This window comes from Haematobia irritans, chromosome 5, assembly GCF_050003625.1.
Source record: "Haematobia irritans isolate KBUSLIRL chromosome 5, ASM5000362v1, whole genome shotgun sequence".
Classification (NCBI taxonomy): Eukaryota; Metazoa; Arthropoda; class Insecta; order Diptera; family Muscidae; genus Haematobia; species Haematobia irritans.
The window spans coordinates 40,145,380-40,172,915 of NC_134401.1; the positions used below are offsets into that span (position 1 = coordinate 40,145,380).

The following is a 27,536-nucleotide window of genomic DNA, read 5'->3' on the forward strand; positions in this document are numbered from 1 at the left end:
ATCCCAAGATAAACTTATCAAACAAGTTGAAGATTTTTGACTCCGCAGCCAAATCGATCATGTTTTATGGTGCCCAAGTTTGGGGGTTCCAATTTTTTGAACAGGTTGAAAGGTTGCAACGATTCTTTCTCAAGAAGATGTTATTTCTTCCTGCGAACACGCCTAATTATATGCTCCATTTGGAAACTGGCTTGCCCTCGCTATATACCAGTACGCTTCGACTACATTTGAATTATATTAATAGAGTATTTAAACTAGGTATGGAAAGATTGCCAAGATTGTTGGCGGAGGAGACAGTACGTCAGAATACGTTTTGGTACGCGAAATGGGTTTCTTTATGTAACCAAGCTGATTTCAGTTTAGATTTTGGACAGTGGAGGACAGATCTACCAGTTTTACATACGTTTATGCTCGAATCTATAGGGGCTTTGGAGTATGATAACTTTGTTCGTGATGCCAGAAACTCAATGAATCACGATTTATATTCAACATTACGGTATGACATAACTCCTTACTTTATAGATAGTAATTCGGCACATCTCGTAGGTTCGATTATGAAGGTTAGAGGTGGTTTGTTGGACCTAAACTCCCGTGCTTTTCGATCTGTAAATACTAATCTATGTACAATTTGTAACCTTGGTGAAGTGGAAGATACATATCATTTCCTGGGATTATGCCCAATATTTGCAAGCTATCGTCTATATTATTTTGGAAAAAGAGTTCTCACAATCGATGAAATTAGAGAATTATTAAACAGCACCGACCACATGCGGCTATACAAATATTTACAAAATTGCATTAAATACAGATCCCTGTTAATTTCTGAATTCGATCAGATTTAACATTTTATTTTTATACTTATTTTTTAAATTTCTTTGAGCCAATCAGACACACAACAAATATTTGTTTTGTCTTACTATGATTTATTTATTCATACTTTTTTGCTTTAACACACCATTGTTATTTATCATTTGTAATTTGAATTTATACACAATAAATCATATATACATACATACATACATACATCCTATAGTCATAAAATTTTGACAAACTTTTCTATAGAAATAAAATTTTGACAAAATTTTCTATAGAAATAAAATTATGAGAAAAATTTTTATGGAAATAAAATTTTGACCAAATTTTCTATAGAAATAAAATTTTGCAAGATAAAATTTTGCAGAAACACATGACGAAGATCTCTCACCATTGTCACAATAAAAGAGAATGGGATTATCTTGTAAATGCCCTATGTTCCCAAGTGGAATGAAGGAAAAAAAAATCTAATATAATAAACTATGCTGATAGTACCAAATTTTTTTGTATTACTATTTGTATACATATTTATTATTTTTATAAATCTTATAAATAAAAATACAACACTAATAATACACAGCCTATTGGTCGATACACCGAAAGAATTCTCTTCGTTAATTTTACGAAGAATTCTTCATTAACTATTCTTCCTGAATTCTTCATTAAAATAACGAAATTTTCATTCATTTTCGTAAATTTTACGAAGAACATTTTACGAATATACGAAACTTCTACGAAACATTCTACATTAACTTTTCTTCGTAAAAAGTTCGTACTTTTAACGAAACTTTCTTCACATTTCATGAATTTTGTGAAGAAGTTTTTACGAATATTTTACGAAACATTCTGCGTTAAAATTTCTTCATAAAAAGTACGAAACATTTTCTTTGAAATAACGAAGAAGTTTCATTGAAGTTGTAAAATTTCCGTTCGCGGCATTAAATTGTCTTTTATAATGTGCTTGAGTGTATTCCTTTATTCTATTTTTTTATGCAAGTCTATGCTACTTCTCATTTGGGTGATAGCGCGCTATGAATAAAAGTGAAGCAATAAAACTAAAAATTATTCAAAAACTTAAGATGTAAAGTAGTGATGTCATTTTTCACACTTGCAACTACAACCAAATGCACTTTCGACTATAAATTTTTTTTCTAAAAGTTCGAACATTTTTCAGAAAAAAGTACGAAAATTTTTCATAAAAAGTACGAAAATTTTTCATAAAAACTACGAAAATTTTTCATAAAAAGTACGAAACATTTTCATAAAAAGTACGAAGATTTTTCATAAAAAGTACGAAGATTCTTCATAAAAAGTACGATTTTTTTCTTACAAACTACGAAAATTTTGGAAGAACTTTTCTTCGTAAAAAGTACGAAATATTTCGTACTTTTAATGAAAAGTTTCTTTGGTTGTAAAACAATGACAAATTTCGTACTTTTAACGAAATTTTTCGTTCTTTTTACGAAGAAAATTCTTTCGGTGTATAGAATAAATTTCACATACTATGTATCTCTAATAAATTTCAAATAAATCCCTCCCTTGGCTGCGAGCATAAATGATTTTGGATCAAATTGGATTTCCTTTGGGGTCTTGGAACACATACGAACTTGGTATTGACTTAGTATATGGGCTAAAGCCAATTTTACTTGTAGAAGACCCAAACGGCTGCCAATACACGAATGTGGTCCAACACCAAAGGGTTGATATATCATGGAATTAATATGCTGCAGATGATGAGAAGCAAAGCGATCAGGGTTGAAATTATGAGGATCTTGCCAATGCTGGAAATGAACATATGAGAAATTATAAATTTTGTGTAGTAACTACAATTTAATTATCTCATTCATCTCTTACCTTGGGATCACGATGAAGTCCCAGAATAGAGACATAAACCGGCATACCATGTGGTATGAAGAGTTCCGGAGTCAATTGGAAACCATTTTCCAATGGTTTAGTGGTACATTCTCTATTGATAAACGAAGCTGCAGGATACATCCTTAAACCCTCGCAAAGGACTTGTTGTAGATACGTAAGATTCTGTAAATCTTCATAGGATAGATGAGACTGGCTTTGAAAAGCCTGCTTTAGCTCTTGCCTTAATTTTAGTTGACATTCGTGGTGTTTAGCCAATTCGTATAGAATGAAGCCTATGACCGATGAGGATGTCTCAAACCCAGCCAGCAAAAATATGGCCACTTGTGATGCTATAAATTCTTCATGCTGACTATAATGTAAAGGATCTGCTTGCTTCTCTTTTTGGAATTTTATTAGAATATCAATCAGGTCGCATTCGATAGAATTCTTGCAGATATTTTGATTTCTCTCACTGAGGATTTCTTTGGTAAATTTAAGCATAAATTTTCTATAGGCTCCACTAAACACTTTAGCTCTTAGTCGTGTAGTCCACTCCGGACAAAAGAAGATAATAAAGAAATCGAGTAGTTTTCGCAAGCTTATATCAAATAGTAATAAGGTTTGTTCCCTTAACACAGAATGACCATGTGCTAGGCCTTTAACATCTTTGCCATAATGAAGAACCGAGGTAAGATCAGTTGTAAAGAGAGCCAACATTTCCTTAACTTCCACGATTATACCATCTTCAGGTATTTTCGCCCGTTGAAGTTTGTTTTGTATAAACTCTTCCAATTCCTGAGCAACTTTTACCATCAGGGGGTACATACGAAATTTCATTTGTCCACTGGTAAATGCTTGTGACATTTTCTTGCGACAACCCCACCATATGGGAAATTTTGATAAGGGCAGGGAAAATGATCCCATTTTATCATATTCTTCATCTGCAGCCTCATAACGATTTTGGAATTTATCAGCATGTTTTATGAAAATTAGTTTTATAAGATCTGGATCTCTTAATATTAGAGCTGGTTTATGGAATAAATATATTCCGGCAACTGAACAATGTCGTATATCAGAATTTTCATAGAAATTTTGAAAAAGTTCTCCAAAAGAAATTTTCAATGCGAATAGATCTTTTAGATTTCCAAATAACGGCAATGGCTTTACATATGGTATACGATGACGTTTCCAGTATTCCAGTTTATGTTTGGTCGATAACACCGAGTATAGAATAAATATTAGAATACATGTTGCCAACAGGGCCACTACAAGTGGGAATATCATTGTGAAGGCCTGCAATAAAAGAAAACATAAATTCAACTTGAATTACAAATATGTTATACAGGGTCACAGATATATATATCAACCAATTTTAGATTGCTAAGGCTCGAAAACCAAATACGGGGATCGTTTTATATGGGGGCCATATATGATTATGGACCATATATATACGAGGCAATTTTTGCATGGTTGTTAGAGACCACATATTAACAGCACGTACCAAATTTCAACCGGATTGGATGAATTTTGCTCCTCCAAGAGGCTCCGGAGGTTAAATCTGGGGACCGGTTTATATGGGGGCTATATATAATTATGGGCCGATATGGGCCAATTTTTTCATGGTTGTTAGAGACCATATACTAACATCACGAACCAAATTTAAAACGGATCGGATCAATTTTGCTCCTCCAAAAGGCTCCGGAGGTCAAATCTGGGGATCGTTTACATATAATTATGGGCCGATATGGACTAATTTTTGCATGGTTGTTAGTGTCCATATACTAACTCAAAATACAAAATTTAAACTGAATCAGTTAAATTTTGCTCTTCCAAAAGGTTCCAAAACCAAATCCGGAGATCGGTTTATATGGGGGCCATATATGATTATAGACCATATATATATGGGCCAATTGTTGCATGGTTGTGTTAATATGTGGTCTCTATTAACACCAAGAGGCCCCGGAGGTTAAATCTGGGGATCGGTTTATTTGGGGGCTCAAAATACAAAATTTCAACTGAATCAGATAAAATTTGCTCCTCCAAAAGGCTCCGGAGGTCAAATCTGGGGATCGGTTTATATGGGGGCTATATATAATTATGGGCCGATATGGACTAATTTGTGCATGGTTGTTAGTCTTCATATACTAACTCAAACTATAAAATTTCAACTGAATCAGATAAAATTTGCTCTTCCAAAAGGTTCCAAAACAAAATCTGAGGATCGCTATATATGGGGGCCATATATGATTATGGACCGATACTGGCCAATTTTTGCATGGTTGTTAGAGACCATATACTAACTCAAATTACAAACTGAATCGGATAAAATTTGCTCGTCCAAAAGGGTCCAAAACCAAATCTGTGTGTCGTTTTATATGGGGGCTATATGTAAAAGTCGATAACAACTACTTGTGCCAAGTTTCAAGTCGATATCTTGTTTCGTTCGGAAGTTAGCGTGATTTCAATAAACGGACGGACAGACGTGGTTAGATCGAATCAGAATTTCACCACGACCCATGGGGTCTTAGAGCAATATTTCCATGTTTTACAAACGGAATGACAAAGTTAATATCCTATGGTGGAGGGTATAAAAATGAGCTTGGACTAATGCCATTAAAGTTCCAATAAGTGCAACAGCTCACATTGTCCTTGACTTTGTCAGTAACCGAATTTCATTTTCATTTCATTTATTTATTTATATGAAATGGCTTCTACGTTGAGAAGCCATTTCAATTTGAAAAGTTTGTGACCAAACAAAATGATTTTTACTTGCCAAAGAGGTCAGCTGAAAATGTACACTTTTGTGTGGCGATCGGAACACAACCGTCTCTATAACGGCCGATGGTCGCTCCGCTCTCGTATTCATCGATGGTGGGTTCAAAATTAATGCCGAATTTTCAAAATGTCCCAAAGACAGTATTGAAGCCCTGGCCAGACGACCACATACCATGGAGATTCCAACAGGATACAGCACCATCGTACTCAGCCCGTGTCAACAAGTAATGACTTAAAAAAGAGGTTCCTCGACTCATTTCTACCGCACAATGGCCACCAATATCTCCGAATCTCAATCCATTGAACTAAAAAACGCTTGCACTTAGACGTAATCTCAAGACGGATCTACGCAGAGATTGGGGCAGAGCCACTTTCGTGCAGCTTATATATATAGCTTTGTAGGCCATTTGAAAGCCATAATTCGTGCGAAAGGTAGCCAATCCGAATAAAATTTTATGTTATGTTATTTCAGATATTTTTTAGCTCTTGAACAATAAAATAAAAAATAAATAAAAATTGCACTTTACTTTGGTGCATTACATATCAACCACCCTGTATGTGTTCCTTCGTAAATGTCCATTCATTTCTATTTTTGTCTAACATTATTGATATCAAAGTCTTGTATACACCATTAGCAGAATTTATGCTAGTATGCCATCAATATCGCTTCTTATGGGAACAATAGTCGATAACGATACCTCCAAAAATTTTATTGGCAAAATCAGCCATGTCGATTTTAATTTACATTTTAATTATTTTACATAACTAATCGCGAAAATAAGGTTGTCCTCAACTTAAGAAGTGAACATAGTACCGGCCTTTAGGAAGGAAAATTAAAAAAAGTCGGTATGTGCTTTCGCAGAAAATTTTACCACCAATCACAAATACAAACTACTTTTGCTAGCGTAATTTTCGTTTGAGTGCCAAAAGTACATTTTTGTCCTGTGATCCATATGTGAGAATAGATAAAAAAATCAATAACATAAACCAAACGAAAATTTCACTGAGAAATATATCCATAAGGAATGCATGATCATTGTTACTAGCTCCAATTTCCTTACGTCGTTGTCATCGATCGTTAATTTTTCTCTCAAAAACCCACACGATTCTTATGGGAGAATGATAACAAACGTTAATATAGGCCAAAAGGTAGTTTCACTAGCAAATATATCCATACGGAATGCGTGGCCATTGTTACTAGCGGAATTATCTTAACGACGGTGTTATCGATAGTTTACTTTTTCTCTCAAAAAACACCCACGATTCTTATGGGAGAATGATAACAAACGCTAATATATGCCAAACGAAAATTTCACTAACAAATATATTCATAAGGAATGCGTGGTCATTGCTACTAGTATAATTTTCGTTAGGGAAGTGTTATCGATCGTTTAAATTTTTTCTCACAAAACAGGTACGATAAAACTACCTTATGGGCAGGTAACAGGATTTTTCACACGAGTTTCTTTAAATATTGAAAATACCAAATATTTAACTTCCTTTTCGATTATTACTACTTATCTGCGAAGACCAACCGTTATTATTGCACAGAATATCACTTTTGAAATGATCATTATAACTAGATTTTAGTAGGTATGAAGTGTCTATATTATAATGACTACTGCATTATAATGGATGCTAACATGCAATGTTTTTATATGAACTACAAAAGTCATGTCCACCTATGCGTTGTCATTCGATTCGATTATATTGTGCGTTTTATAAAAGTGTTGCTCGAAATTATTAATATTTGCAAATATCCTAATCTTTGCTTGATTTTCTTCTTAAGATAATATTACACACAATATACAATAGATATTAGCAACCAAACACTTCTTCTTCTAATAAATTTTTTCACTCCTACTAGACTAGCAGTGACGCGGTGAAATTTTTTTATTATAGCTCGTTATGCACCACTAGCGAAAATTTCTTTTGCGTGTCGATAATACAGTTTTAACAAGTATTACTTATGAAATATAAATTTAAACTATCGATAATTTTCGTTAGCAAATATGAAGCAATGCATTTCTTATGGGTAGCGGAAATTTCCGAGGTGCATACCGGCATTATGAAGTCACAAAATGTTACACCCAAAGAAATTTGTTAGTATATCCATAATAAAATTCTACAAAAACACCAAAATGCCTGCTGAAAACGGGAAATCAGTCATTGTTTGCTGAAATAACAATCATTATCTGATATGTTCTAAACCCGAAACATAGTTTAGTTTAAAATAAAAGAAAATTTGGAATATATCTTGTATTTGCACAAAAATCCAATTTTTTAGTAGATTTTTTCTATGAATATAGAGGATCATCAAATAGCAATGGGAAAAAGTCTATATGCATTAGCATCATCATCGAATGGCAACCAACTTGATTCACACCAGATCCCATACCAAATAGCGTGTACCATAGAGAGGACAATCTTACGTGACATCAATTACCTTAATCATATATATTTTATTACACTTCATTCACCATTACATGGTTCGTGATATCTAGAATTGCAAGTCATAACATTTCCTAAGACTTGGGGTAGAAACGTAGATTGTGTTACAAAATCGTTATTTCTATGGAAAGAAAAGTCAATATATCAAATTTATATGTAAAAGTGGGTACTATCTTCGATTTCGTAAACAATTTATTTGTATTGGACATTTTTTTTTAAATTTTCATTTCTATAGGAAATTTAGTCAAAATTTCATTTCTATAGGAAATTTTGCCAAAAATTTCATTTCTATAGGAAATTTTGACAAAATTTCATTCCAATGGGAAATTTTCTAAAAATTTCATTTCTATAGGAAATTTTTCTAAAATTTAAATTAAAATTTCAAAATTTTGTTAAAAATTTTTGTTTTGTTTGCTAAAGGAAATTTTGTTAAAATTTCTTTGCTAAAGGAAATTTTGTTAAAATTTAATTTCTATGGGAAGTTTTATCAAAATTTCTTTGCTATAGGAAATTTTGTAAAAATTTCTTTTCTATAAGAATTTTTTTAAAAACTTCTTTTCTATAAGAAATTTTAGGAAATTTAGGAAAAAATCATTTCTACAGGAAATTTTGCAAAATTTAATTTCTATGGGAAATTTTGTCAAAGTATAATTTCTATAGGTAATTTTGACAAAATTTAATTTTTATAAGAAATTATATAAAAATTTCATTTCTATAGGAAATTTTGTCAAAATTTCATTTCTATAGGAAATTTTGTCAAAATTTCATTTCTATAGGGAATTTTGTCAAAACTTAATATCTATAGGAAATTTTGTCAAAATGTTATTTCTATAGGAAATTTTGTCAAAATGTTATTTCTATAGGAAATTTTGTCAAAATTTCGTTCCTATAGGAAATTTTGTCAAAGTTTCGTTTCTATAGGAAATTTTGTCAAAATTTCATTTCTATAGGAAATTTAGTCAAAATTTCATTTCTATTTGAAATTTTGTTAAAATTTCATTTCTGCAGGAAATTTTGTGAAAATTTCATTTCTGCAGGAAATTTTGTCAAAATTTCGTTTCTATAGGAAATTTTGTCAAAATTTCATTTCTATAGGAAATTTTGTCAAAATTTCGTTTCTATAGGAAATGTCGTCAAAATTTCGTTTCTATAGGGAATTTTGTCAAAAATTTCATTTCTATAGGAAATTTTGTCAAACTTTAATTTCTACAGGAAATTTTGTTAAAATTTCGTTTCTACAGGAAATTTTGTCAAAATGTGACTTCTATAGGAAATTTTGTCAAAATTTCATTTCTATACGAATTTTTTTAAAAATTTCATTTCTATAGGAAATTTTGTCAAAAAGTGATTTATATAGGAAATTTTGCCGAAAATTTCATTTCTATAGGAAATTTTGACAAAATTTCATCCTATAGGAAATTTTGTAATAATTGCATTTCTATAGGAAATTTTGACAAAATTTCATTCCTATAGGAAATTTTGCAAAAATTTAATTTCTATAGGAAATTTTTCTAAAATTAAAATTTCAAAATTTTGTTAAAATTTAATTTCTATAGGAAGTTTTATCAAAATTTCTTTGCTATAGGAAATTTTGTCAACGTTTTATTTGTATAGGAAATTTTGTAAAAATTTCTTTTCTATAAGAAATTTTAGGAAAAATTTCATTTCTACAGGAAATTTTGTCAAAATTTCATTTCTATGGGAAATTTTGTCAAAGTTTCATTTCTATAGGTAATTTTGACAAAATTTAATTTTTATAAGAAATTATATCAAAATTTCATTTCTATAGGAAGTTTTGTCAACATTTCACTTTTATATGAAATTTTTGTTAAAATTTCTTTGCTATAGGCAATTTGATCCAAACTGCTATTCTATAGGACATTTTGTCCAAATTTCATTTCTATAGGAAAATTTTGTCAAAACTTCATTTCTATGGGATTTTTTGTCAAAACTTCATTTCTATAGGTAATTTTGATATATATATCAAAATTTCATTTCTATTTTGTCAAAATTTCACTTTTATAGGAAATTTTGTCAAAGTTTCATTTCTATAGGAAATTTTGTCGACATTTCATTTTTACAGGAAATTTTGTCAAAATGTTATTTCTATAGGAAATTTTCTCAAAATTTCATTTCCATAGGAAATTTTTTAAAAATTTCATTTCTATAGGAAATTTTGTAAAAATTAAATTTCTATAGAAAATTTTGTCAAAATTTCATTTCTATAGGAAATTTTGTCAAAAATTCGTTTCTATAGGAAATTTTGCAAAATTTCGTTTCTATGGGATTTTTTTTTTTAATTTCATTTCTATGGGATTTTTTTCAAAATTTCATTTCTATAGGAAATTTTGTCAAACTTTCATTTCTATAGGAAATTTTGTCAAACTTTCATTTCTATAGGAAATTTTGTCAAAATTTCGTTTCTATAGGAAATTTTGTCAAAATGTTATTTCTATACGAAATTTTGTCAAAATTTCATTTCCATAGGAAATTTTGCCAAATTTCATTTCTATAGAAAATTTTGTCAAAATTTCATTTCTATAGGAAATTTTGCAAAATTTCGTTTCTATAGGTAATTTTGTCAAAATTTTATTTCTACAGGAAATTTTGTCAAAATTTCGTGTCTATAGGAAATTTTGTCAAAATTTCATGTCTATAGGAAATTTTGTCAAAATTTCATTTCTATAGGAAATTTTGTCAAAATTTCATTTCTATAGGAGATTTTGTCAAAATTTCATTTTTATATGAAATATTGTCAAAATTTCATTTCTATAGGAAATTTTGTCAACATTTTGTTTCTATAGGAAATTTTGTCAAAATGTTATTTTCTATAGGAAATTTTGCAAAATTTCGTTTCTATAGGAAATTTTGCAAAATTTCGTTTCTAAAGGAAATTTTGCAAAATTTCATTTCTATAGAAAACTTTGTCAAAACTTCGTTTCTATAGGAAATTTTGTCAAAATGTTATTTCTATAGGAAATTTTGTCAAAATTTCATTTCTATAGGAAAGTTTGTCAAAATTTCGTTTCTATAGGAAATTTTGTCAAAATGTTATTTCTATAGGAAATTTTGTCAAAATGTTATTTCTATAGGAAATATTGTCAAAATTTCATTTCTATAGGAAATTTTGTCAAAATTTCGTTTCTATAGGAAATTTTGTCAAAAGTTCGTTTTTATGGGAAATTTTGTCAAAATTTAATTTCTACATGAAATTTTGTCAAAATTTCATTTCTATAGGAAATTTTGTCAAAATTTCGTTTCTATAGGAAATTTTGTCAAAATTTCGTTTCTATAGGAAATTTTGTCAAAATTTCGTTTCTATAGGAATTTTTGTCAACATGTTATTTCTATAGGAAATTTTGTCAAAATGTTATTTCTATAGGAAATATTGTCAAAATTTCATTTCTATAGGAAATTTTGTCAAAATTTCGTTTCTATAGGAAATTTTGTCAAAATTTAATTTCTACATGAAATTTTGTCAACATTTCATTTCTATAGGAAATTTTGTCAAAATTTCGTTTCTATAGGAAATTTTGTCAAAATTTCATTTCTATAGGAAGTTTTGTCAAAATTTCGTTTTAATAGGAAATTTTGTCAAAATTTCATTTCTACAGGAAATTTTGTCAAAATTTCATTTCTATAGGAAATTTTGTCAAAATTTCATTTCTATAGGAAATTTTGTCAAAATTTCATTTCTATAGGAAATTTTGTCAAAATTTCATTTCTATAGGAAATTTTGTCAAAATTTCATCTCTATAGGAAATTTTGTCAAAATTTCATCTCTATAGGAAATTTTGTCAAAATTTCATTGCTATAGGAAATTTTGTCAAAATTTCATTTCTACAGGAAATTTTGTCAAAATTTCATTTCTATAGGAAATTTTGTCAAAATTTCATTTCTATAGGTAATTTTGTCAAAATTTCATTTCTATAGGAAATTTTGTCAAAATTTCATTTCTATAGGAAATTTTGTCTAAATTTCATTTCTATGGGAAATTTTGTCAAAATTTCATTTCTATAGGAAATTTTGTCAAAATTTCATCTCTATAGGAAATTTTGTCAAAATTTCATTTATAAGAGATTTAGTCAAAATATCTTTGCTATAGGCAATTTGATCCAAACTGCTATTATATATAGTACATTTTGTCCAAATTTCGTTTCTATAGGAAATTTTGTCAAAATTTCATTTCTATAGGAAATTTTGTCAAAATTTCGTTTCTATAGGAAATGTCGTCAAAATTTCGTTTCTATAGGGAATTTTGTCAAAAATTTCATTTCTATAGGAAATTTTGTCAAACTTTAATTTCTACAGGAAATTTTGTTAAAATTTCGTTTCTACAGGAAATTTTGTCAAAATGTGACTTCTATAGGAAATTTTGTCAAAATTTCATTTCTATACGAATTTTTTTAAAAATTTCATTTCTATAGGAAATTTTGTCAAAAAGTGATTTATATAGGAAATTTTGCCGAAAATTTCATTTCTATAGGAAATTTTGACAAAATTTCATCCTATAGGAAATTTTGTAATAATTGCATTTCTATAGGAAATTTTGACAAAATTTCATTCCTATAGGAAATTTTGCAAAAATTTAATTTCTATAGGAAATTTTTCTAAAATTAAAATTTCAAAATTTTGTTAAAATTTAATTTCTATAGGAAGTTTTATCAAAATTTCTTTGCTATAGGAAATTTTGTCAACGTTTTATTTGTATAGGAAATTTTGTAAAAATTTCTTTTCTATAAGAAATTTTAGGAAAAATTTCATTTCTACAGGAAATTTTGTCAAAATTTCATTTCTATGGGAAATTTTGTCAAAGTTTCATTTCTATAGGTAATTTTGACAAAATTTAATTTTTATAAGAAATTATATCAAAATTTCATTTCTATAGGAAGTTTTGTCAACATTTCACTTTTATATGAAATTTTTGTTAAAATTTCTTTGCTATAGGCAATTTGATCCAAACTGCTATTCTATAGGACATTTTGTCCAAATTTCATTTCTATAGGAAAATTTTGTCAAAACTTCATTTCTATGGGATTTTTTGTCAAAACTTCATTTCTATAGGTAATTTTGATATATATATCAAAATTTCATTTCTATTTTGTCAAAATTTCACTTTTATAGGAAATTTTGTCAAAGTTTCATTTCTATAGGAAATTTTGTCGACATTTCATTTTTACAGGAAATTTTGTCAAAATGTTATTTCTATAGGAAATTTTCTCAAAATTTCATTTCCATAGGAAATTTTTTAAAAATTTCATTTCTATAGGAAATTTTGTAAAAATTAAATTTCTATAGAAAATTTTGTCAAAATTTCATTTCTATAGGAAATTTTGTCAAAAATTCGTTTCTATAGGAAATTTTGCAAAATTTCGTTTCTATGGGATTTTTTTTTTTAATTTCATTTCTATGGGATTTTTTTCAAAATTTCATTTCTATAGGAAATTTTGTCAAACTTTCATTTCTATAGGAAATTTTGTCAAACTTTCATTTCTATAGGAAATTTTGTCAAAATTTCGTTTCTATAGGAAATTTTGTCAAAATGTTATTTCTATACGAAATTTTGTCAAAATTTCATTTCCATAGGAAATTTTGCCAAATTTCATTTCTATAGAAAATTTTGTCAAAATTTCATTTCTATAGGAAATTTTGCAAAATTTCGTTTCTATAGGTAATTTTGTCAAAATTTTATTTCTACAGGAAATTTTGTCAAAATTTCGTGTCTATAGGAAATTTTGTCAAAATTTCATGTCTATAGGAAATTTTGTCAAAATTTCATTTCTATAGGAAATTTTGTCAAAATTTCATTTCTATAGGAGATTTTGTCAAAATTTCATTTTTATATGAAATATTGTCAAAATTTCATTTTTATAGGAAATTTTGTCAACATTTTGTTTCTATAGGAAATTTTGTCAAAATGTTATTTTCTATAGGAAATTTTGCAAAATTTCGTTTCTATAGGAAATTTTGCAAAATTTCGTTTCTAAAGGAAATTTTGCAAAATTTCATTTCTATAGAAAACTTTGTCAAAACTTCGTTTCTATAGGAAATTTTGTCAAAATGTTATTTCTATAGGAAATTTTGTCAAAATTTCATTTCTATAGGAAAGTTTGTCAAAATTTCGTTTCTATAGGAAATTTTGTCAAAATGTTATTTCTATAGGAAATATTGTCAAAATTTCATTTCTATAGGAAATTTTGTCAAAATTTCGTTTCTATAGGAAATTTTGTCAAAAGTTCGTTTTTATGGGAAATTTTGTCAAAATTTAATTTCTACATGAAATTTTGTCAAAATTTCATTTCTATAGGAAATTTTGTCAAAATTTCGTTTCTATAGGAAATTTTGTCAAAATTTCGTTTCTATAGGAAATTTTGTCAAAATTTCGTTTCTATAGGAATTTTTGTCAACATGTTATTTCTATAGGAAATTTTGTCAAAATGTTATTTCTATAGGAAATATTGTCAAAATTTCATTTCTATAGGAAAGTTTGTCAAAATTTCGTTTCTATAGGAAATTTTGTCAAAATGTTATTTCTATAGGAAATATTGTCAAAATTTCATTTCTATAGGAAATTTTGTCAAAATTTCGTTTCTATAGGAAATTTTGTCAAAAGTTCGTTTTTATGGGAAATTTTGTCAAAATTTAATTTCTACATGAAATTTTGTCAAAATTTCATTTCTATAGGAAATTTTGTCAAAATTTCGTTTCTATAGGAAATTTTGTCAAAATTTCGTTTCTATAGGAAATTTTGTCAAAATTTCGTTTCTATAGGAATTTTTGTCAACATGTTATTTCTATAGGAAATTTTGTCAAAATGTTATTTCTATAGGAAATATTGTCAAAATTTCATTTCTATAGGAAATTTTGTCAAAATTTCGTTTCTATAGGAAATTTTGTCAAAATTTAATTTCTACATGAAATTTTGTCAACATTTCATTTCTATAGGAAATTTTGTCAAAATTTCGTTTCTATAGGAAATTTTGTCAAAATTTCATTTCTATAGGAAGTTTTGTCAAAATTTCGTTTTAATAGGAAATTTTGTCAAAATTTCATTTCTACAGGAAATTTTGTCAAAATTTCATTTCTATAGGAAATTTTGTCAAAATTTCATTTCTATAGGAAATTTTGTCAAAATTTCATTTCTATAGGAAATTTTGTCAAAATTTCATTTCTATAGGAAATTTTGTCAAAATTTCATCTCTATAGGAAATTTTGTCAAAATTTCATCTCTATAGGAAATTTTGTCAAAATTTCATTGCTATAGGAAATTTTGTCAAAATTTCATTTCTACAGGAAATTTTGTCAAAATTTCATTTCTATAGGAAATTTTGTCAAAATTTCATTTCTATAGGTAATTTTGTCAAAATTTCATTTCTATAGGAAATTTTGTCAAAATTTCATTTCTATAGGAAATTTTGTCTAAATTTCATTTCTATGGGAAATTTTGTCAAAATTTCATTTCTATAGGAAATTTTGTCAAAATTTCATTTCTATAGGAAATTTTGTCTAAATTTCATTTCTATGGGAAATTTTGTCAAAATTTCGTTTCTATAGGAAATTTTGTCAAAATTTCATTTCTACACAGAAAAAAATATGACCAAAATATTTCCAATTAAAAAGTTAATTGAAGTTGAAAATTTTTTCAATTAATAAATTAATTGATACAATTAACTTTTTAATCATGATAGAAATATTAAGTTAATTAAGTCAATAATTGAAAATTTAAAAATTTTTAATTAAAAAATTAATTGATACAATTAACTTTTTAATCGAATTCGGAAGACTAATTCAGTTAAAAAAGCGCTGATTTTTTTTTAATTTTTAATTAAAAATGTATTTCAAACAATCATTTGTTAATCCAAATAAAAACTCTAAGCCAAATCAGAAAGTAATTAAAAATAGTTACCTTTTTTAATTAATAAATTAATTGAGTTTTGCAATCAACATCAATTAAATTTTTAATTGAATCAATTAAAAAAATAATCAATTTTTTAATCAAGAATTTTTTCTATGCCCAATTAAAACTGTGATTGATACTATCATTTTCGTGATTGAAGACATTTCAATTAAAAAATTAATTGGATCAATTAATTTGGTGATTGAATCAGAAAAAAAATTTTTTGTGTGTACAGCTAATTTTATCAAAATTTCATTTCTATAGGAAATTTTGTCAAAATTTCATTTCTATAGGAAATTTTGTCAAAATTTCATTTCTATAGGAAATTTTGTCAAAATTTCATTTATAAGAGATTTTGTCAAAATATCTTTGCTATGGGCAATTTTGTCATATTTCTTTGCCATATGAAATTTTGTTAAATTTTTTTTATATATTATGTCAAAATTTCATTTCGCACAATTTCATATCTACAGGAAATACGGCCAAGATTTCAGGTCTATGAAACAAGGGAACAAAAAAATCCACAAATTTGAAAAAAAAAGTTTTCAGTTACACAAACATTTGTTTTTATTTAAATACCATAATGTCATGCACAATTAGTTATATTATAGAAAATACATACATTTACTATACCATAAATATATACCTAGGTGTATAACTTATATTTAAGCCAATCACTGGAACTTTTTATGAATCATTCTTAATAGAGAGATTCTGACATATAAACTTTTTTTGTATATAAGTTAATTCTATAGTTGATTTAACTTCAATATTATTTTGACATATTATTGTAAAGATTGTCACGCACCACATTTAAAGATACACCCTGTTCAAATTGTAATACCAGGGCTTTGGGATCAAACTCCTCTCGAACTGGTGTTTTATCACAAATTTGTACTCTATGATTTTTTAGGAAATGTACTAAACCTAATTTGGTTTGCAGTAATCCAATACGACTTCCAATACAATTGTGTGGTCCTGTACCGAATGGCAGATATGACATGGAATTGTTGTTTAAATTCTTGTTATTAGCTGAAAAACGTTCCGGATCAAATTCATTAGGATTTGGCCAGTACTGTGAAAGAGAGTGAGAAGGGTATATAGTTTAGATGTATTTTTAAAAATTATTTTTTTATAAATTATTTAATGATTTTACTGAAATATTTAGGAAACGTTAAATTAAAAATAAAAGTAAAAGGACCGATGAGGGCCAATTTTTGCATGGTTGTGAGATGCTATATACTAACCAAACGTACAACATTTCATCCGAATCGGCTGAAATTTGCTACTCCAAGAGGCTCTGGAGATCAAATCTGGGGATCGGTTTATATGGGGACTATATAAAATTATGGGCTGTTATGGACCATTTTTGCAGGAAAGTTTCTTTTTCAAAATACTTTCTATTGTATTTTCCCAAATGCGTGGAAAGAGCACAGACTAGTTCTGATCAGCAAGGGAAAGGTCGATCACACATTGCAATCGTCGTACAGCCATTTTGCATGCTGAGCACAGCTGGAAAGCTATTCAAACAAGTCATCAAACCAAGGCTCGACGAGACTATCAGGACTATTGGGGTCTGTCCGCGATACATTTCGGATTCAGACCTGAAAAAACAACTCTAAGAGCCCTTAAAAAAGAATCAGAATATAGAAATAAAATTTTGACAAAATTTTCTATAGAAATAACATTTTGACAAAATTTTCTATAGAAATAAAATTTTGATAACATTTTTTATGGAAATAAAATGTTGATAACATTTTTTATACAAATAAACTTTTGAGAAAATTATCTATAGAAATAAAACTTTGACAATATTTTTTATAGAAATAAAATTTTAAGACAATTTTCAATAGAAATAAGATTTTTACAAAATTTTCTATAGAAATAAATTTTGAAAACTATTCCCCTCCAACTAAGAGGTACTTCACAAATTTTCTATAGAAATGAAATTTTCTATAGAAATGAAATAAAATGTTGAAATACTTTTCTATAGAAATAACATTTCGAGAAAATTTTCTATAGGAATAAAATTTTTGGAAATTTTTCTATAGAAATAACATGTTGAGAAAATTTTCTAAAAAAATAATTTTTTTTACAAAAAAACATTTTGAGAAAATTTTCTATAGAAATAACATTTTGAGAAAATTTTCTATAAAATTTTTTTTTTACAAAATTTTCGATAGAAATAAAATTTTTACAAAATTTCCTATAGAAATAAAATTTTGACAAAATTTTCTACAGACATAAAATTTTGACAACATTTTCTATAGAAATAAAATTTTGAAAAATAATTGCTATAGAAATAAAAAGTTGACAGTATTTTCTATAGCAATAAAATGTTGGCAGTATTCTCTATAGAAATAAAATTTTGACAAAATTTTCTATAGAAATAAAATTTTCTATAGAAATAAAATTTTGACAAAATTTCCTATAGAAATAAACTATTGGCAAAATATTCTATAGAAATAAAATTTTGACAAAATTTTCTATAGAAATAAAATTTTGAGAAAATGTTCTATAGAAATAAAATTTGGAGAAAATGTTCAATAGAAATAAGATTTTTACAAAAATTTTTATAGAAATAAAATTTTGACAAAAATTTTTTTGTTTGGTATTTTTTTGGTAAAATTTTCTTCAAATTGTGGTGCACATCAGGTTCATACATTATTTTCCTACTATTAAAAAACAAAAAATTACACAGACCTTTTTCACTTATAACCTACCTTGGGATCACGATGTATAGCATATATGGGAATATACACTGGCATTTTATCGGGCAATGCGTATTCATAATAGGGCTTTAAATTAAACCCCTTTCGAATACCCGAAGGTCGTTGATGTTGTCGATCCAAAAATGGTAGTACAGGATACATACGTAAAGTTTCTTCGACAATCATATTCAAATATTCCAATGAATGGATCTTTTCATATGACAAAAAACCGTTCTTTTCCATGACCAAGGCTTCAGTGATTTCTTGTCTTAATCTTTCTTGTAATTGAGGCTTTTTGGCCAATTCAAATAGGGCAAAGGCCATGGTTGATGATGAAGTTTCAAAACCAGCTGTTAGAAAAACTGCCGCCTGTGCCACTAGACAATCTTGATAGTTCTTAACATCGCTAAGGCCACCTTCGTTTTTCAATGCCACCAGTATATCGATTAAGTCATTGCGTGGTACACCCGTACGCTCCCGTTCACTCATGACATGGTTAATGGTAGAACGTAAGAATTTCGAAAATTCCGATGAAAAAATTTTCACCCTTAGCAGTGATACAAGTTTTGGCAAAAAGAAAGCCATTGAGAAATCAAAGGCTCTGGATAAAGTGAAGGTAAACATTTTACGACACTGGACACGAAATTCACCATTGGGATTTGTGAGACTATTGGCATTAATGCCAAATGCTATGGTTGAAATTAGATCTGTAGTGAACAAGGCACATATTTCTTTGACTTCGGTTGTGAAATTGTTACCCTGGCGGGACAAATATTCTTCCAATTGTGCGGTTACCTGTAAATAAAAATTAGAATTACAAATTTACAATTCATTTCATTTTAAACTCGAGATATCAATGTTCATTCAATATTTGGTTGTATTGCTATCGTAATAGGTACCTGGAATGGTACCTATTACAAGTTTCTTTTCAGATCTCAGTGGAAGGATTTCAACTGTGGTTAACAAATCGTACAAAGGATTTCCGTGTAATAGGGGTAGGGGTCCCTTTTAAACTCGAGATATCGTTAGAACTCTCTCTGTGAATAAATCGTCTGTTTCGCCGCAGTCATAGAAAATTTGCTCGTGAGCTAGACATATCGCGACAATGGATGCAACTCATCGAAAAATGAGCTTGGACTAATGCCGTGGAAGTTCTAAGAGCTACATAAAAGCAGGAGCTTAACGATGCAAACGAAAAGATAGGCAGCAAAGAGCCAAGGAATTGCTTCGCTTGCATGAAAATAGCCAGCTACCGAACTTGGTTTTCTCCGATGAGAAGCCATTCCAAATTGAGCAGTTTGTCAACAAAATATATTGGCCAAGAGGTAATTGAAAATTTAAACAATGACGAACCAAATCTCCGGATCTCAATACCTTGGACTTTTATGCCTAGGGCATTTGGTTGGCACTAAAACTACGAAAGTGTCGATTGTTCCATGACGACACTTCGCCAGGAATGGGACAAAATACCCCAGAGCAGATGGCTTTTTCGTGTGCTTCAAGGCCACAATTCTGTTAAAGATAGCCAATTCGAACAAATCTAAACAGATTCTAAAATTTGATGTTATTACCGACATTTTAAATAAATTTTAGAGTTTTACTTTGTTGATTTACATATCAGCACTCAGTATATGGCAAATTTCCGTTAGAAATGCCTACCGGACTATATCGTAGAAACAGTCGATAACATTGTCCTAAAGGAAATTACGTTAGCAAAAGTGCATGCACATTTTTTAGGGGTATCAGAAATTTCGCTAAACCAATGCTGTACCGGGCCTTAATCACGGTTGTCACTCGTGCCAAAATTAATCTACCAAAATTTGAAGAAAATTTTACCAAAAATCTATCAAATTTAAAAATATTTATTTTGAAGTTTTTGATCAAAATTATGTCAAAATTTTATTTCTACAGAAAATTTTGATAAAATTTTATTTCTACAGAAAATTTAGTCAAAATTTATTTCTACAGAAAATTTTGTTATTAAATTTTGTTTATCAAGATTTATTTCTATAGAAAAAAATTTCAAAATTTAATTTTTATACAAAATATTTTCAACATTTTATTTCTATAGAAAATTTTGTTAAATTTTTTTTCTATAGAAAATTTTGCCAAAATTTTATTTCGTTAGAAAATTTTCTCAAAATCTTAATTCTGAATATTTTATTTAGTTAGAAAATTTAGCAAAATTTTATTTTGTTAGAAAATTGGCAAAGTTTCATTTTGTTAGAAAATTTTCCAAAAATTTTATTTTGTTGGAAAATTTTGTCAAAATTTTGATACTATAGAAAATTTTTTTGTATTTCTATTGTCATTTTTTTACAGAAAATTTTGTAATTTTTTTTGCTATAGTAAATTATGTCAAGAAGTTTTTTTCTATAGAAAATTTTGTCAAAATTTTATTTCTATTGAAAATTTTGCCAAAATTTTATTTGTATAGAAAAATTTGCCAAAACTTTATTTCTATAGAAAATTTTTCCAATTTTTTTTTTTCATAGAAAATTTTGCCAACTTTTTTTTACAGAAAATTTTGTAAATTTTTTATGCTATAGTGAATTATGTCAAAATTTTTTTCAATAGAAAATTTTGTATTTTTTTGCTATAGTAAATTACGTCAAGTTTTTTCTATAGAAAATTTTGTACAAATTTTAATTTTTTAGAAAATATAGCAAAATATTATTTTGTTAGAAAATTTTCCAAAAATTTTATTTTGTCAAAATTTTGATACTCTAGAATTTTTTTTTTGTATTTCTATTGTCACTTCTTTTAACAGAAAATTTTGTAAATTTTTTATGCTATAGTAAATTATGCCAACATTTTTTTTCAATAGAAAATTTTGTATTTTTTTTTTTTTGTTATAGTAAACTACGCCAAATTTTTTTCTATAGAAAATTTTGTCAAAATTTTATTTTTTTTAGAAAATATAGCAAAATATTATTTTGTTAGAAAATTTGGCAAAATTTGGTCTGTTAGAAGATTTGGCAAAGTTTCATTTCGTTAGAAAATTTTCCAAAAATTTTATTTTGTTGGAAGATTTTGTCAAAATTTTGATACTCTAGAAAATTTTGTTGTATTTCTATTGTCATTTCATTTTACAGAAAAATTTGTAAATTCTTTATGCTTTAGTAAATTTCGTCAAAAAGAAAATTTTGTATTTTTGTTTTTTGCTATAGTAAATTATGTAAATTTTTTTTTCTATAGAAAATTTTGTCAAAATTTTAATTTTTACAAAATATAGCAAAATATTATTTTGTTAGAAAATTTGGCAAAATTTTGTTTTGTTCGAAAATTTTGCCAATATTTTATTTTGTTGGAAAATTTTGTCAAAATTGTAATACTCTAGAAAATTTTGTTAAAATTTTATTTCTATAGAAAATTTTTTCAATATTTTATTTCAATAGAAAATTGTGTCAATTTTGTTTTTTACAGAAAATTTTGTATTTTTTTACCATAGTAAATTATGTCAAGAATTTTGTCAAAACTTTTTTCTATAGAAAATTTTTTAATTTTTTTTCTATAGAAAATTATGTCAAAACTGTATTTCTATAAAAACTGAAGTACATCTTAGTTTCTATAAAACATTTTGTCATTTTTTTTACAGAAAATTTTGTATATTTTCTTGCCATAGCAAATTATGTCAAATTTTTTTTCTATAGAAAATTTTGTCAGCATTTTTTTCTATAGAAAATTTTGTCAACAATTTTTCTATAGAGAATTTTGTCAAAATTTTTTTCTATAGAAAATTTTTAAAATTTTTTTTTCTATAGAAAATTATATCAAAACTGTATTTCTATAAAAACTGAAGTACATCTTACTTTCTATAGAAAAGTTTGTAAATTTTTTTACAGAAAATTTTGTAGATTTTTTTGCTATAGTAAATTATGTCAAAATTTTTTTCTATAGCAAATTTTGTCAAAATTTTTTTCTATAGAAAATTTTGTCAAAATTTTATTTCTATAGAAAATTCTGCCAAAATTTTATTTTTTTAGAAAATTTGGCAAAATATTATTTTGTTATTTTGTTAGAAAATTTTGCCAATATTTTATTTCGTTCGAAAATTTTGTCATAATTTTAATATTCTAGAAAATTTTGTTAAAATTTTATTTCTATAGAAAAATTTGTCAATCTTTTTTTTTCTACAGAAAATTTTGTAATTTTTTTTGACATTGTAAATTATGTCAAATATTTTTCGATGGAAAAATTTGTAGACATTTTTTTTCTATAGAAAATTTTGTCAAAATTTTATTTCAATAGAAAATTTGGTCAAAATTTTATTTCTATAGAAAACTTTCTCAACCTCTTTTTTACAGAAAATGTTGTAATTTTTTTGCCATATTAAATTATGTCAAATATTTTTCGATGGAAAATTTTGTAGAAATTTTTTTCTATAGAAAATTGTGTCAAAATTTTATTTCTATGGAAAATTTTGTCAAAATTTTATTTCTATAGAAAATTTTGTCAAAATTTTATTTCTATGGAAAATTTTGTCAAAATTTTATTTCTATGGAAAATTTTGTCAAAATTTTTTTCTATGGAAAATTTGTCAAAATTTACCAGAACCCTTTACATTTTATAATTATATGCAGTTATCATATCACATTGAATGGAATTGCATGACAAACAAACTCACCTCCAACATTAACGGATACATTTGCTTAACTTTGCCACTTGTAAATACTGGTGAAATTTTCGTTCTCAATTCTTTCCAATAGCTGTTGCGTGCAAAGAACAAATTACTATTGCCCAATACATCGCCGTGTGGATCACACTTGCCATAACGATTATTGAACAAATTGAAATCCTTAATTAATATCGATTTGATAATCTCAGGATCACGAACAACAAGGGCAGGTTGATGAAACATATAGATCCCAATAACGGGTTCATCATGCATCTCAGGTAGATTATACAATTGGGACAGATGTAATCCAATGCTAGTTTTTAAACTAAAAGCTTCCTTTGTATTACCAATGATCATGGTGGGTTTAACATAGGGTATACCATGACGTTGCCAATAGGAATAGGTTCGGCGACACCATAAATAGATAGCCATTAAAACGAGGGTAATGACAACAAGGATACTTGAGGCAATCATTTTTTTTTTGAAGGTTTGTTTCAATAACGAACGACGCTAGCTTATTTTATTAATTTTAAGAATATTTAATATCCTTAAAGATTTTTGTATAATATTTTTGTTTTTCTTTTAATAAATATTCACTTCATATATCTTAACTACCGGAATTGTTTAACAATTCGAAATACGTTATTATTTAAACTAAGTGAATTTTATTCATTTCATATAACTTTTATAGCATGTGGAAAATGACTTGATTCTGCTATTCCTATTAGGGATGTCGTTATCGATTGTTTACATTTATCTCTCGTTTTAATTACCCCAAATAATATTTTCTTTAAATAAACGAAAAAATATCAAATTCATCTGCTTTTAAAAATCATTCGAAGTCAAATCGATGATGTCCGTGTTTTATATGAAATTCCCTACAAGTAGTCTGAAAGTCTCATAAACCACAAAATGATATCTCTACTGTCACAACGTTACTTGCAAAAATATTGATAATAGATATTTTGCTCCATTTCATAACATAACAGAAATTTAAATTGATAATTTAAATATATGTATATGCAATATAAACGTATAGGACGTAATATATGTACAATTCTGTCACACTTCACTTAACGCGACTCCATTAAATTTCAAGGAATAACACTAAAGAGCTGGAAAGCATCACGAAATGGATTTTTTTTTACAAATGCAGTGCACTTGAACTAGATTTCAACTGCGTTGTAAAAATCCACGAATAATGTGTGTTTTCACGTAGCTGAAAATATGCAAGAAATAAGATGAGATGGGGTAAACAACCTAACAAAAAATGTGGATGTTGTTATAAAAGCACAGTTTTAAAAGCACTTCCAAAAATGTACTCCCAAAGATGTTCCTTATTTTAACTACACAGGAAGTTCTTTTAATTAAATTTTTTATAACTCGGTTTTTTCATATTTTTAATCGGTAATTTTAACTTGATTTTTTTCAAATAGGTTAACAACAGAGTAAGGAGTAATGGGATGGTAAAAATTATTTACATTTACAGTATAAAAAAATGCTAAATTCATTCCGAATTTTTTAAAATATTTGATGTCAAACGATTCTGACAAGCGATTAATTAAAAATCATAAAAAATTATAATTTTTTTAGCAAAATATCACAAATTTTTTTTAATTCACATCCAAAACACAGAACTCCCATCACACCTTAAGAAGTGATGCAAATTCAGTGCAACGGCTGTTGAAATGGTGGAATCCGTCCTATGAAAAGTCCATGTTAAATTCATCGCCTCTGCGCCATTTTTGCACAACTTCCGGTGCAAAAAAGAACATTTTTAGTATTTTTTTGGCGACGCTTTTTTGCTGGGAATCAATGGAAAAATGTACTAGGTAATATTTTAACGTGGTAGAGGTTCATATTGGTCTTAACGCCGAACGGCAGTTTCTGCAAACATTCCTATTACATGCCAATAAGGCATATTTTTTATCAAAAAAAAAAAAAATGCAAAACATCGATAACATAGGCCTTACGAAAATTTCGTTAGCAAATATGAATACAACTATAGAAAATTGTTTGTACACACACACAGAAAGTCTGCTGAAACAGCAAAAAAATATGCTGGAAAAATGAAAAGCAGCAAAAAACAAACATTGCCTGCTATTTTTATACCCTCCACCATAGGATGGGGGGTATATTAACTTTGTCATTCCGTTTGTAACACATCGAAATATTGCTCTAAGACCCCATAAAGTATATATATTCTGAGTCGTGGTGAAATTCTGAGTCGATCTGAGCATGTCCGTCCGTCCGTCCGTCCGTCTGTTGAAATCACGCTAACTTCCGAACGAAACAAGCTATCGACTTGAAACTTGGTACAAGTAGTTGTTATTGATGTAGGTCGGATGGTATTGCAAATGAGCCATATCGGTCCACTTTTTCGTATAGCCCCCATATAAACGGACCCCCAAATTTGTCTTGCAGAGCCTATAAGAGAAGCATATTTCATCCGATCCGGCTGAAATTTGGCACATGGTGTTGGTATATGGTCTCTAACAACCATGCAAAAATTGGTCCATATCGGACCATAATTATATATAGCCCCCATATAAACCGATCCCCAGATTTAAACTCCGGAGCCTTTTAGAGGAGCAAAATTCATCCGATCCGTTTGAAATTTGGTACGTGGTGTTAGTATATGGTCTCTAACAACCATGCAAAAATTGGTCCATAATTATATATAGCCCCCATATAAACCGTTCCCCAGATTTGAACTGCGTAGCTTCTTTGAGGAGCAAAATTCATCCGACCCGGTTCAAATTTGCAACGTGGTGTTAGTATATGGCCGCTAATAACCATGCCAAAATTGGTACATATCGCTCTATAGTTATATGTAGCCGATCCCCAATCACACAAAAATTGGTCCATGTCGGTTCATAATCATGGTTGCCGTTCGAGTCAAAAATAATCTAGCAAAATTTTATTCCTATAGAAAATTTTGTCAAAATTTTATTTCTATAGAAAATTTTGTCAAAATGTTATTTCTATAGACAATTTTGTTAAAATCGTGTTTCTATAGAAAATTTTGTCAAACTTAATTATTTATATACGTATTTACCCAAGTAATTCGATTGTGGATGACAGTCTTCAGTAGAAGTTTCTACGCAATGGTGGAGGGTACATAAGCTTCGGCCTGGCCGAACTTACGGCCGTATATACTTGTTTAAACTCAATTACACTAAAACTGAAACAACAAAAAATATATATTGTTTTTTTGAAAATTGTCTTTAATTTGCCCAAAACTCTGAATATTTATCAAAATAAGGCATAACAGCAAACAACATCTTTACTGGTCGCATTTTGGAAACTTTCAAGGATATTAGATTTCAGAAATATATACAAAAACCTATTTTTTTAAATAGGCTTTGGGTTGCTTTTTACCAGATTTTTTCTATGTGTGTATGCATTTCAGAATCAAAAAATTCGCAGGAATTTATTACCGGCCTTGAAGATAGGCACCTCTAGCAAAAATTTGTTTCGTGCCAATAACACAGTTTTGCCCATACGAAATACATGACAAAACTGTGTTATTGGCATACAAACGAAATTACACATATCGGGCTTTCCCTGCCAATATTTTTTGAATTTGGGGGCGCTTCTGAGAATCCCCACTACGTCGAAAACAGTCGTATACGATATCCAAAACTCCTCTGAAAAGCGCCGTCACTATTGAGAAGTTGTACCACGCCAAGTTACTACAAAAAAGTATCGCATGAGTGCAATTATTAGGAGCCCTTCTGGATACATTTAGAAGGACGCCAATAAGAGCCCCTTCAAACAATCAGACAAAGTGCATTTTAAGATAGTTGTAAAAGAATCATTGTGGTCAAGTAAAACACGATTGTTTAGATGTTTATTAATTTTATGAAACATTTATAAATTCTTATAAATATAACATTTATACGACTATCACATCACATTTAACACATTTTTATGCATTAATAAGAGATTGATGTTGAGTTACAAGTTGTAAGTTAAATGTTGTAGCGTCTATCAGCCAGTACTTTTATTTCCAATGGAGGCAGCGTGTCGGGAAAAAAAATTGAAAAACTATCACTTTATTCCATTTGGAAAGTCAAAAATTGTTCACCAATTTACTTTTCACAATTTTAAGCGTAATAACTATGTTTTCAGCACTTTATTTTCGTTTTCATTGAAATAAATTATAATAAGCCAGTTGCGCTTGGTGTTTCACAGCGATGAGGATGAAATGGAACATTGAAATGCTGGCAGGGTTATGGCGCAACATTTAAACAGTCGATAATAATGTAAATTTACGGTTGTAAACATACCCAGCAAAAAAAGCGTCGCCAAAAATGCAATGAAAATGTTCTTTTTGGATCCGGAAGTGGTGCAAAATTGACGCAGAAGCGATGAATTTAACAGGGGCTTGTCATAGGACGGAAGTCCTCCATTT

At 28.1% G+C, this 27,536-nt stretch overlaps 1 protein-coding gene across 1 annotated transcript; it reads right to left on the reverse strand.

Annotated features, from left to right (window-relative positions):
* Positions 1–2,216: 2,216 nt before the first annotated feature.
* On the reverse strand, positions 2,217–23,758 carry LOC142239648 (uncharacterized). Its single transcript, XM_075311439.1, has 5 exons — positions 23,129–23,758; positions 18,514–19,296; positions 16,566–16,865; positions 2,668–3,960; positions 2,217–2,594 (listed from the first exon to the last, which is right to left on the reverse strand). Exons 1-5 carry the CDS (start codon positions 23,591–23,593, stop codon positions 2,316–2,318), a joined length of 3,120 nt encoding a protein of 1,039 aa, XP_075167554.1. The 5' UTR covers positions 23,594–23,758; the 3' UTR covers positions 2,217–2,315.
* Positions 23,759–27,536: the final 3,778 nt, after the last annotated feature.